The following is a 13,438-nucleotide window of genomic DNA, read 5'->3' as shown; positions in this document are numbered from 1 at the left end:
GCACCGAATGATATATATGACTCCGGCCGAGTTACAGTTCGTGTAATGTTTGAGCTGGTACGTTCTACCTCCATGGTCGAAAGTTTTAGTCTGGATGGTTGAATCACAGGCGGTGCAGGAACCACATCTGTGGTGGCCGAGCAACGGGGGCAAGTTCTAGAGTGAAGTTAAAGTTGGTTGGCTTGCTGGTTCTAGGTAGGAGTGGACCACCATGTCTCTTAAGTTCTTGGCTCTTTTGAAGGAGTGGAGGGGTAACTCAGTTTGGTTGATGACCTCAGCCACTATCGGCCAGTTGTGATTGATGATCTTTTTAATGTCATTACTCCGTGTTGAAAAAGTAGTTACACAGATGACACGCTCAGTTGTTCCACGCGGTAAATTTTCGGGATTGAGTAGTGAGTCCCGGGGATTATACCAGGCTCGTTTTCTGGCACGTTTTACCATCCTGGAAGGATAGCCTTGTGAGATGAGGCGTTGACTTAGGATCTCCGACTCTTTCAGATAGTTGGTTCTTGTGGAACAATTTCTCCGAATCCGTAGGAATTGTCCCACCGGCAAGTTGTCCTTAAGCCCCCTTGGATGATGACTCTGATATTGTAGTAGAGAGTTGCGCTCTGTTGGCTTTCTGAACAAAGTTGTTTGAAGATGATCGGATTCTACATAAATCGAGATGTCTAGGAAGGGTATGGTCGTGTTGCTAGATTCCATCGTGAATTGGATATGTGGGTTCCGTGTGTTTAGCCAATCATGAAAAATTTGAAGTTGGTCTTGATTACCCTCCCAGATGCACAGAACGTCATCAATATATCTGACCCAAAGTGCCAGATGGGCTTTGAAAGGATTAGTTGCTGGAAAGATATGCTGATGTTCAAAGTGATCCATATAGATTATTGCCAAATTCGGAGCAAAGGTAGCCCCCATGGCTACCCCCTTAGTCTGTAAATAAAAATCGTCTTGGAAAATGAAGAAATTATGCATCATGGCAATCTCCAATAGTTCAATAATAAATTGTGTGGGAACTTGAACAGGTGCAATTCGGGTATCGAGTGCCTCTCGCATTACTTCCAAAGCATCTTGCTGTGGGATGCTGGTGTAGAGTGATATAATATCACAAGTGACTAAAAATGTCTTTTGGGAGTCAAAGGGTCTTTCGTCTATCAGGTTGATCACCTGTGTGGTGTCTCGTAGATAAGCCTTGGTGTTGAGAGCAATAGGTTTAAGAAAGTAATCCACATATTGGCACAGGGGTTCCAATAGTGATCCGCAGCCAGATACAATTGGGCGTCCTGGGGGTTGGTTGAGGTTCTTGTGCACCTTTGGAAGAGTATAAATTGTGGCCAGTCTCGGAAACTTCTGGTTGAGGAACTCGAATTCTTGTTTGTTCAGGAAACCGGTGTCCAGTCCTTTCTGTGTGACTCTCAGGATAGTGGTGGCCAGTTCCCGCGAGGGGTCACCGGGTAACAGGCGGTAACTGATGGAGTCGAGCGGTTTCTGCTCGACTCTAAAGCGAAACAAATGTATCCTTTATTTTTAGAACTAATACGCGAGCGCCGCTGGCGTAACCTCGCTTTGCCTAAACCAGTGTGTTTTCAACTCCGTTCCTTTGACCTGACGGAGATTGACTAATTAGAGTGCTTATATTTTTGTGTGAGTATTAGCAACTTCTATATTTTAAACACGAGACTCGCTCGTTGTGTACTCATAAACTAAGTGGAATTTACTATGCATGTTTTACTTAGTTATCTACTCTCTCCTTCCAGTTGATTATTGGAGATCGAACCAGCGCCGTATTTATTAATTAATTCCTGGTTTTAAAGATATCTTTGACAGGCAACCAAACAGCATTTAAAGGTAATACCCGACATTGTTCCCTCATGAGCCTGAGTGATACCCAACCCTTTAGGACAGCATATTACCCATTACATTACCTTACAGTTACATTTGTCTCCTCTGTAGTTGATGTTACCATCTTGTTGGACTGACCCCGACTCTTTGGTGTGGCAGCCTTAATCGGTACAGAGCCCAGCCGGGCCGTACCCCATGGTAATTAATTTAAACTTCTCCCTTAATAGATAGGATGAACTGTGGTCGTCCTTATAATGTATTAAAGTCTTACTATTCCTCACACAGATCTGCCCCTTCCCTCCCACCTCTCCAGTATGTCGTCCTGATGAAGACCCCGTCTAAGGACTTTAATTAGCCTACGTAAAGGGGTCGAAACGTCGACTTTTCTTCTTTTGAGATTCCGGCACACCCCCGATTCATTAAGCAATCAGCTGTGACCGTTGAATATGATGTATTGACTATGTTTTGAATCTTGCCTTACTTTTTGGCAGTTGTATTGTGATTGTTTTGTACTGTTATTGAATTTGGATGTTTCCCTTTTATACTATCTGTGATACTCCTTAATTTCTTTCACTTCCCTGAGCACTTCCTCCCTTCCCTTCCTTTCGGGGCTTGTTAATTTGCATCAGTGAATTCATTCATTGTTATCAGCAATCACGCTGTGTTTTGATAATAAATCACATTTATCAAATCTCAAACTGTTATCTATGTCTGTTTAACTGTTTCTCTGTTAATTTTGTTTCTGTGTATGTTTTCAATACACTATCCTTACGGGGACCCCCTTTTATATGTACTACATAACGCCCAGGTCCCCGTGACTACATGGGTCCAACCCCCTTTTGTGTAACACACATGGCATGAGGACACCTGACAGCTTTGCAGATTTAGAGTAAAGACATATGTTTGACAAAAAGAACAAGTCAATTCCCAGCTGCAGGAGTCAGGCAAGTGCCCCTATCACAAGCATGAGTCTCAAAAATAAAGGCGTTCTACAAGATCTAGACCAGGCACAGGAAAGTGAAGCGTATGTGCCTTAAAGGCAACACCAGTCTAAGAAATTCGGGGCCCAGTAGTCTGGAAGGGATTTACAGTATGGGATTGAGAATATTAACACCTGAGGATGGGCGAGGGCCTAACAAATCCATCATAGATTATCACACTTTAGTGATACAGTTATAAAGTTTAGAGAGAAACTCAAAAGGATGAGGAAACAAATTGGAGAAATAATTTCAGAAATTGGGAAAAAAGGAGGAAGTGCAGACAGGGTAAAATAACTGTCTATCCTGTGACTTACCTATCTATGCATGATGGACATGGGAATGAGAGAAGACAGGCAATTGGAGTCCATTTTTAAAATTGTTTTACATGTGCAAGGCGCTCTTCTTCGTTCATTGGAATGCATTGCCAGTATGCAGTGTGCTTCTATGTCAATCACAGATATCTAAACCAGTCACAGAAAATCCAAATTCTTCATAGTTCATAAAGGAATACCATCCGCAGATAGTCATCTTCTAAGCACAGGGAAGGTTTTGATGCAGTTTCCTCAAAAAGCAAATTATCCACGTCTCCTGTTTATTTCACACCATACTTCAACCTGGGTCTTTGCCTACTATTGTGGGTATTGCAACCACTGAAAAAACATTGCTTCTTCTTAAGTAAAAATCCTCTCCACCAGTTCAAATTTAGTGAAAATTTAAATTCATTTTATTTTCAACTTTTCATTAAAAACAATATTTCTGTGCATAATTCCCAGTTTATTTTTTCAAGTCAGACTTAAATTGAGAAGGGATATTCGTCATAGGTTGAGAAATTATGTGGTGGTGTAAACTAATAATCCTAACAGACGCCAGAATTAGTCATTTAAGTGATTGATTAACACGGCGTGTGTTTCCACTGTGGAGCATTCCTGTGACACCCTGCAAGAAAGATCGCGTGGTGGTTTTGGCAGGGAATGCTTGTGCTTGTGGAATGAACTGAATACAACTAAATATTTGAAATGCTGACCGGAAATATTGTTTAGAAAATAAAACAAAAATAAAATGAATTTGAATTGTTAGCACATTTTATGCGTTGTCTACAATTAAGGCTTAGTCCAGGAGAAGAATTACTGCATTCCTTTAGTCATTAGCTTTTGCTACCTTACTATTCATTTTTATTCTGACAATAATCATTAAAAACGTTGCATAAATTAGAGGACATTTTCAGCCTTGGCTAAGAGGAATTGCTTGGTCTCTCATCTTCGGGAGGCCAAAACCTGTCTGTAGTCCAGGTGTTAATACATGCTGTAGAATGTCCACAAAGTTAGCAATTGGATACATGCATACACTATGGAAGAAAATCAATTCAAATGGAAGCTGCCAATAAAAGCCAGGGCCCCAGTTTCTGCTAGCCATACCTTAAGCACTAGACATGCGCCCCTTCATGAGTCTAGTTAAGCAACATTCCCAATAGAAGACATTGGTAATGGTCTGTACCTATGGACTACTAATTCAACGCATGTGGACATGATACTTTCTCAAGGTATATCTTATTCCGGCATTCTGTAGGCATGCACCTGTACGGGTGAGGCAACATATATTGACTTTGAAGTAGTATTTGACCACATTACACCACCATACAGTATTAATTTAGATTCACTGTGTCTCTGCTGAGGGTCAAATGGATGCAAATTCCTGCAAATTAATACGCACTTTAACTTGGTGGAAATGTATAAGCAATGCAATGACATTACCTGGATTTGGCTTGCCGGTTTTATGCTGCTCTGAGGTGAAAAACCTTAAATGACACAAAATGTAAAGTCAAATGAAAATGTGGACTGGGTCTAACACAGTTTGACCTACCCACAACGTTTATGCAACACTGATACATGAAATGCACATGACTACTCATCAGGGTTCTAAGCTCCAGGGATTACAAATAGGAAAATGTAAATCTATGTACCTTCTTCAGCAAAGTGATTAGTAAAACAGTCTGTAGCCTAGAGATGAAATTCATATAGAAAATATATAGTATACCATTTATTAATCTTAATGGTTGGTGCTCGGAGAGGAATTCAAGCATCTTACATGACGGATGGACTTCTGCCACTGCACCAGTACATTACATTGGTGTCGCAGATTAAAGATGTACATGCACTCATGTTATGGTCAGGTACTGCTGTAAGGTGCAGCATCACATCACATTACATCACTTCACTTCATATCATATCATATACCATATCATGTCAATCCTTACATTACACTAAAGACCTGAGATGGAAAAAGTTGTTGCGTTTGTTGTAGTGGCAGCTTCTGCAAGCGGCAGGCAATGGTGGAAGGAATGTTCCCTCCAGCTTCATTCCTAGTACATTTCAGTGGAATTAATGACTACTTCCCAGCAGATCTGAGAAATCTGCTAGAACAATATGAGTATCTCTTTTATGTGTAGAGGGGCTTTGTCAAAAAAGGTTTGTATATTCAGGTCAATTAATCGATCAGTACTTCTAAGTGCGACTACTCACGTGTGAGGGTCTCAAGGCACGGGGGCTGCAGGTCCGTCTGGGTGATGCAGTTCAGTCGAAGAGCCAGGTCTTTAGATCCTTCCTGAATTGGGTTAGCGATTGGGATAGCCTGCGGAGGAGAGGCAGGGTGTTCCAGGGTTTGGCGGTGAGGTACGAAAAGGATCTTCCTCCGGTCTGGGTCTTGTGGATCCGAGGGATGGCAGCAAGGGGTAATTGGGAGGAGCGGAGGTGTCTGGTGGGTACATGGAATGAAAAGTGGTGGTTCAGGTATTCTGATTCGGAGTCATGGAGGGCTTTGTAGGCATATGCAAGGAGCTTGAAGCTGACTCTTCTTTTGTCTGGGAGCCAGTGGAGTTCTCGTAGGTGTTCGGAGATGTGGCTGCTACGGGGGATGTTGAGAACCAGTCTGGCTGCCACGTTTTGAACGTTCTGTAGTTTGCTGAGGAGTTTCTGGGTGACGCCAGCACAGAGTGCGTTGCCGTAATCGAAGCTGCTGCTGATGAGTGCATGGCCGACTGTCTTTCTGGCCTCAGTGGGGAACCATCAGAAGGTCTTTCGTAGCAGGCGTAGAGTGTGGAAGCATGATGTGGGGATGGCGTTGATCTGTCAGTTCATGGTGAGCAAAGAGTTCAGTATGATGCCAAATTTTCATGCATAGTCCGTGGTGTCTGGGGGTAATAACATGGCGAGCCACCAGGGGCCTTCCCAAGCAGAGGTGTTGGGCCCCAGGATGAGGATTTCAGTCTTGTCCAAGTTGAGCTTGAGGCAGCTGTCTCTCATCCAGGTGGCGACGGCCTTCTGCCTATCATGGAAATAGTTTCTGACAATTGTGGCCTCGTTGGTGAGGGAGTGGATCAGCTGGGTGTCGTAAGTAAGGTTTTAAACAAAATCCTGGGGGCTACTAGAAACCACCAAAGACTACAGCAGGCCTCAGAAATATGCATGGGGTTGGGAGGATTAAGAAGTGCTCTCACAGCAGACGTCTGTAGAACTTGCAGCTTTTTTAAATTGGTTTGCAAAATACCAGCTAACAGAAAATTACTGTTATCTTTTTTGGAGCAAAATATTTTCTCTTGCAATAGTAAGCCTGTTCGGTTTTTAATAAGAGCTTAGGCCCACATGCATCAAGCACTTTTTCATTCGCAAACGGTGCGATTCCTTAAAATCGGCCGTTTGCGAATGCAAAAGTGCTTTTTGGGATGCATGAAGCAATTTTAGAATTCGCAACATTGTTGCGAGTTCTAAAATTGCGGGTGCTTTTAAGAAGTCGCAGATGTGCGACTTCTTAAAAGCAATGCATCATTACTTTGACAAGTGGAAATTCGCAATTAGGGTTCCAAATTTACCGAGTGGTTGAACCACTCGGTAAATTTGGAAAAAGTGTTTAAAATGCTTTAAATGTTTTTTTTTCAACATTCATGTTTCACACACACATGTCCTTAGGACATGTGTGTGTGAAACATGATGCGAAAAATACATTTCAGGGGTGCATGGGGGGGTCCTTTGGACCCCCCCCTGCACCCATGAAATTTTCTAAGTGCCACTCGCAATTCCCATTGACTCCTATGGGCCTTTTGGCCCATAGGAATCAATGGGAATTGCGAAAATTAACGTAAGAATTCGGTATTCATTTGGGATTCGGTAAAAATTGCGATTTTTACCGAATCACAAATGAATACCGAAAATAATGATGCATAGCATTTTGCACTTCTTAATTTGCGATTCCTTATTTTGCGCAAATTAGGAAGTGCAAAATGTCACAATGATGCATGTGGGCCAAATCTGTTAATTTGAAAAATGTATTATCTGTTTGACTTGTCCATCCATTGCCACCTGTTCATCGAAAACTACTGCTAGGTTTATACTTCGTGCTTTATTTCCACCTCCGACAAAGCAACAAGAAACAAAATATATTCAACTTGTTAAGTTTCATTTAGTGATCAGTACAAATCAGTAAAAATTCAGTTTTATCAGCATTATGAACTTGCTAGTTTGCCTCCATCCACATATGAAAAACCTCAATACTTTTGATACAGTCTGCCATTTGAACTATCGTCTATAGATCAGACCTCCTGAGTATCATTTTTATAGCAGTGAAAGGTCACATGAATATTAGTCAGACATTCATGCAAGGGTTGTGCATATACATGAAAGAGAAGTGAGAGAGTCATGATTCATGTGGAACCCAACAGTTAAATGTCATGGGATCAGCCTGACACTGATCCATGGCACCCATAGATGATCAATCAGGTAAAAAGGAGACCACCCAACTAAGGTCCTTCACATAATCCTGCAACCCTTGCAAGTATTTCTAATAGCTTAGGGTGGTCAAGGTTGGCAAAAGACCACAGAGAGATCCAGGTACTTCAGCAGAGCTGGGTGCCCAGAACCTATGAGATCTAAATCGATGATCAACATCAGTCGAAGCAGCTTCTGTGCCTCTATGTGCGCAGAAACTAGATTGTCTATCCTAAGAATGCCAGAATATAATCCTAAAGTTGTACCGTGCCCACTTTTGATAAAGGTTTTAACAACCATGGAATCTTTTAACTGCCTCAATAGTTGGACGGCAACTAAACATGGCCACCATCTTTCCTCAGAAGAGGGGTGATCCAAGACTGCTTTATCGAAGCAGGGATTACGACTTCCTTCAGTGATCAATTTACTATGATTTGAATACATGAGCTCATCTCACCATAGCACTGATTGCTCATTTGAGAACGATGATAGTCAGTTTCAAAGCCAACTTAAAAGAAATGGTTTCCTCATGTGACATGTTTATTAAATTTAAATGCACAAGAGAGTTATATGAGTGCAGTAAAGTCCCTTTCGATGCAACTGAGTCCACTGCTGTACTTATAACTACAGGATCTGCAGTCTTGGCACAGATAAGCTCACTCTTGTCCCCAAAATTTTTTGGGACTGAGACACACCAATAAACTGGCCTCTAAGATTGAATATGCAGTGCTTTTGGGATCACAAAACACTTTTAGTTCCTGTATTCGTTGGTCACAGCACACTCTATTTGCATTCTGTAAGTCTCACTTATAGGATTTTTTGGCCGGTGTGTTGTTCAGAGCTGAGAGTATCAGAAGGATCCTTATGCTATTGCTGTTCCAATTTCCCTACATGCATTTGTAAGGTGTTAATTCCTTTGTGAACTATGTGTGAGATTTAGGAGATCTTTCTCTTGTGATTTAAGAGTTTAAACACAGCATAATTATTAGTAAAAGGCGAGTCCATGTACCGTGTCCCCAGCTCTAGTACCAGGTGGTCATTTCACATCTTCCCTATAGAGAACCTGAATCCAGAATATCTAAAATTTATTTTTTAGGGTTGTAAGTCATAAAGGATCATCTTTATTTTTGCATATCTGTTTGACAGCTTTTCTCCCTTTGACCGAAGGTGTGCGGATGAGGGTCTGACCTAGCCAAATGGGAAATATTTATCTTCCCTGTACTTTTAACCATGGTCTACATTCATTTTAGGAAATGTCCCTTTTCTTGGGTGGCTGGCTGAGAGCCATGTATTGAACCAATATCTTCTAAATATGTGGCCACTTAAATAGCCGATGTATCCTTGTCGTCTCCAAACCATATTTTGAAATCAATGTGCCCTGCCATTTTAGAGCTAGATTGTACTAGAGATAGGCAGAGGTCAATAAGTACTGGTTTAGAGTCGGAACCTGAATTTGAAGAACAGAAGAAAACAAAAAGTAAGGATTCAGCATGTGAAGCCCGAAGATGCACTGCCACATGTTCATAAACATCAATATAAGTAGATGGACACTGTCAGGATTTTATGTTTGTATTAAAGATGGTTCCTAACTACCACCAAGCCCTGGTATGAGATCCAGTCTTAGCATGGGAAATGATTCTGGAACTACATCCATAATGTCAGAATGAGAGGTTTCTCCAAACCATGTCTCTGCTGTCTGACTAAGACAGGGCTGCCATAGGAGTGGATGTAGTTGAACTGTTACCACTTCTTTTTAGAGTACATGACCTGTGCATCCCAGATTAGAGTCAGCAAAATGGACAGTAATGTGAACAAGCCTAGGGGTTATCCTACAGAGTGAGACAGCCGCAGTCAGAATGTGTTTCAAAGAGAGTATCCTGGATATGCAGTGGATGCCTAGCAGTTGTTGCCCAGGGCCAAGGGACAGAAAGCACCAGCTGTAATGGTAACAAGATCTGGGAGTTCAGATACCAGTCTTGTGCACTGTTAGACCTGTCTGGCTTTTTGGCGAAGTCCCTCCTAATTTTTATTTATTTTGTCCCCTTTTTGCCCCTCATACCCTTATTAATTTTTGTGTCTACTGACTTTTTGTAGGTGTTGGCCAGGGGGATGGGTGTTCTTTCTCCCCCTCATAATCTTTTACCTCAGGCCCAGAGGCCTGTTCTGACAGGAAAGTTGGCACCACCTAAAATGGTGGCCACCAACTGCCCCAACTGTCACAAACAGAACTTGGCCATAGCCTAACATAGGGCATTCCAGAACCTTCTGGTCCATTCTGGACCACTGAAGGGCAGCCTGTATAAGGCGGAATGCGGGGCAGCCATTTTGTCTACCTGTGAGAGTCAGCTGGAGGATAGGCTATCTCAGAAGGTGGGGAAAAGGCTAGTGAGAGGGTTGGTCTCCTGTGAAGGGAAGCAGCCTAGTGAATCCACTCCTCTACTCCTCTTTTGGGGTTCTTGTCTTGTCCCCGCTGTGGAAGTTTCAGGAAGACCCTGGGTGCCTGACTAATCCCTAGCTTGATGTTAGCGGGGTGGGAACAGGAGAAGGAGACTGTGAAGCTGCGAAGCGCAGTCCTCTGCCCAGTGAGCGAGACTCAGGAAAAATAACCCTCATCCCTATATCCCAGCCTCCATCCAGACTTAAAAAGGAAAAGGACTTTGTGAAGTGGGAACTGGGTACAAAATCGAACCAGCGCTGTTCCTACCTTCCTGGGTGCTGGGGAAGGCTTGTGTCCTGAGGAGCCCTGGCCGGACCTGCAGTCGACTGATCCCTGGAGACCCTGGTGGAAGGTACCAAGTTCTCTGGGATAGCGCCCCCCCCCCCCCGGGATCCACTGAGCCTGTGAAGCTTGTCAAGGCTTCCCTTTGAGAGCGGGACCCCGGGGGCACCTTCCGCGTTCCAGTCGCGTTATCGAGTGAAGTCCCGGTTAACAAGGGAAAGCCTGGGCGAGACGCTACACCAAGGCGCCATCGCGCATGCCCAGTCAGCTTTAGTTATTCCCTCAGGAGGGGCCTAGGACCGAGCAGGCCCAGGAGTAGTGCGTCCTTCCTAGGAGCGGGCGCAGAGTGAGGAGATATGGGCGCGAGCGCTACTGCGCATGACGGAGTGATTAGCGGCCCCGCCGATCTCCAGAAGAGAAGCACCGGCTGCCGCCTGAGCGAGTGTCCCGCTCTTTTCCTTCTTCTCTCGCGCCACGCAAAGGAGCTGGTAGGGAGAGGGAGCTCGGGACTCGGCGGCTCTTTGGGGGCATTGCGACATCGGCCCTGCCCTCCGCTCGAGTGCCAAAGCAGAGGAGCTGGCCCGAGTAGGAGAGAGAGCGGGGGAACTTCAAAAGGAGCCTTAAAGTGACAGCGACGCGTGGAGACTGGGACCGCATCGTCTCCACGCTACAGTAAGGAGGTCAACTAAAGGGGGAAGGTGGCGCTCGAGCCTGCAATCAAATGCTGATTCATTAATTGTTGTTGTTTTTCTCCTCTACTGCAATCCATAAAGTGGGGAGGAACTTGAGGAAACCCTCTGTGACTGTGGGCTAGAAAGAGGAAGTTACTGGTACTGCATATTAACCATATCCATTGACTTCTGGAGTCTGATTAAATGCACTGTCAATGTTGATGATTAATTTAACAACTCTGAAAGTGCTATTACTGATTTAGGTGATTCAGGTGCTGTTTGGCCAAATGTTAATGTAATGCTGTGTTTAGAATTGATATAAAGTAAGCGGAGCACAGTAAATGCTTAACTGAGTAAAAGTAAGAATAAGAGCTACCTGCCAGTTTTGGTTAAGTGATCTATCTATTCTATAAATGCTGGTGGTTATTACTGATTTAATAACAGATGTACTGTAATGTTGTAAATAGGTGGTAAATTGCTTTGCAGTTTAAAAGAAGTACTTGCTAATTCCAAGACAACCTGAAATGTATTAAGTGGTGTATTCTGAACACAAAAGAGTCAAGATATATATATTATTTTTATAAAGCAGTACGTATTTTCCCACATTTTTGGTGTAGTGTTTTCTTTTTGAGTGCTATTTCGTGGAATTACTTTTGGGTGGTCTGCAACCTTTACACTGTGCCTCTGATATGCTAGTCTTGCCCTAGGCCAGGCTACCCCAATTCCAACATGCACCATACAATTATACATTACCATTCCCCTTCGACGTACAACAACGAATATTCAAGATGAAATGTAGAGTTAGCAGACATCTTTTGCTCAGTGCAAAGCAACAGAAGCAAGGGCTAACCTGGTAAGTACACTGCACTTAAACTTGCAATCTTTTCAGCAACCTGCTTATATGAATAAATAATCCACATTTGTAAAGCGCACAATCACCCGTAAGGGTCTCTAGGCGCTGGGGGCTGTCTGAAAGATTAAGCAAGCTATTGCCCAGAGTCTCATGGTGCTGGGCTAATCTGCCGCCGGTGCCAGGGATCGAACCGTGACCCGTCCCCCCCCCTCCTCCGATCCCGGAGTCAGTTGCCCCAGCCGCGGCGCCACACTTCTTCAGCTTATCAGGTGTACCTATAAGTATAAGGCATATGCAATCTATCAGCAGCAAGAACTAGTAACAAATAAGTGTAAACCTCCCTCTCATGCTTTTTATCCATGAACTGGTAGTACATACACACCATTTACAATATTTCCAATAGTCACACTTTCAAACACTTATAGTTATGGGTGTTGTTGGAATTAGTTCTTTCAGCAGGTTTGCCCCCAAACTTTTTGTCTTCACCCTCCTGTTTTCTGAACCACTTTCTGTTGATTTTTAGGACTTTGCGCACTTTACCACTCTTAAAATGCTTGTTCTCAGTGGCGGCTGATATTGAACAAGGGTGGCAGGGTAGGCGGTGTTTAAAAAAATAGGCTGATTCTCGTCCGTCATCATCTCTGTGCGTTGCAGCATTATGTTTGTTCTGAGCACCGAGGTTCTGCCCTCAGAAGAGGAGTGGGACCCTGTGCATGTTCTCCACCCGGGAAATGTATTACAGCCTGGTGAAAAACATGCTAAGGGTGCACAACTGATTGGTCGCCCCAAGACGGGCGGCCAAACCGTCATGCGCACTTAATTGCACACATTTCCTCCTCCCCTTGCTGGCTGTGATTACAGCCAAGCCCGTCCCATACCAAAACCTGTTTCAGTATGGAAAAATAAAATGATAACAACATTGTGTTGTTATCATTTAATTTGTCGTTCTTCATACTGCTGAAAAGCAATGGGGTGACACTCCTCCACCTTAGCAGAGGAGCAGTCACTCTTTGTGCTCTCTCATTTAAACATAATACATTGACTTACACCCAATTGGCTTGTTTAATTTACTTGTAAGTGCCTAGTAAAGTGGCACTACATGTACCCAAGGTAAGTAAATTAAATGCTACTTTTGGATCTGCTTATAATTCATCAAAATTTGGGCAAGCAGTATTCCAAGGAACACGGAAAAGGAAAATCATAAAGAACAATGGTCCCCTAGACATCATTCAATATATAGCTGGTAATGAACACAATTGGCCAAATAGGAATACATAAAAATATAATCCATGTGATTGTATCAATGGTCAATGTTTTATATTAAAGTTACATATCATGAATCCAGTGGGGAGTAAAATTAAATAGATAGTCAAAATGATGCAGGTTCTCCAATGACAGCACAGTGTAACTGCAAATAGAGAAGTCAAACATTACAACAAATAAGACATCATTGATATTTACAATATGTACAAGTGTCCCCGCCCATAGACAAAAAGGCTTCCCAGACATCCAATGATATCGACAAATGGGTTCAAACAGGCAAACAACCAATGATCTGGGAGGGACCCAATATGTCGAAGTTTTGACCCCTTATGCAGAGTCACATCTTTAAA

General features: G+C 43.1%; 1 protein-coding gene across 1 annotated transcript in view; it reads right to left on the bottom strand.

Annotated features, from left to right (window-relative positions):
- Positions 1–13,438, bottom strand: part of HAAO (3-hydroxyanthranilate 3,4-dioxygenase) — a 374,111-nt gene that overhangs the window by 107,374 nt on the left and 253,299 nt on the right. The window contains exon 3 of the mRNA XM_086925914.1: positions 4,577–4,620. Within this exon, the coding sequence (XP_086782040.1) occupies positions 4,577–4,620 (44 nt within the window). The remainder of the gene's footprint in view (positions 1–4,576; positions 4,621–13,438) is intronic.

Source organism: Lissotriton vulgaris, chromosome 6, assembly GCF_964263255.1.
Source record: "Lissotriton vulgaris chromosome 6, aLisVul1.2, whole genome shotgun sequence".
Taxonomy (NCBI): domain Eukaryota; kingdom Metazoa; phylum Chordata; class Amphibia; order Caudata; family Salamandridae; genus Lissotriton; species Lissotriton vulgaris.
Note: the sequence above shows the minus strand (reverse complement) of the source record. Positions and strands in the feature narration are given on the sequence as shown.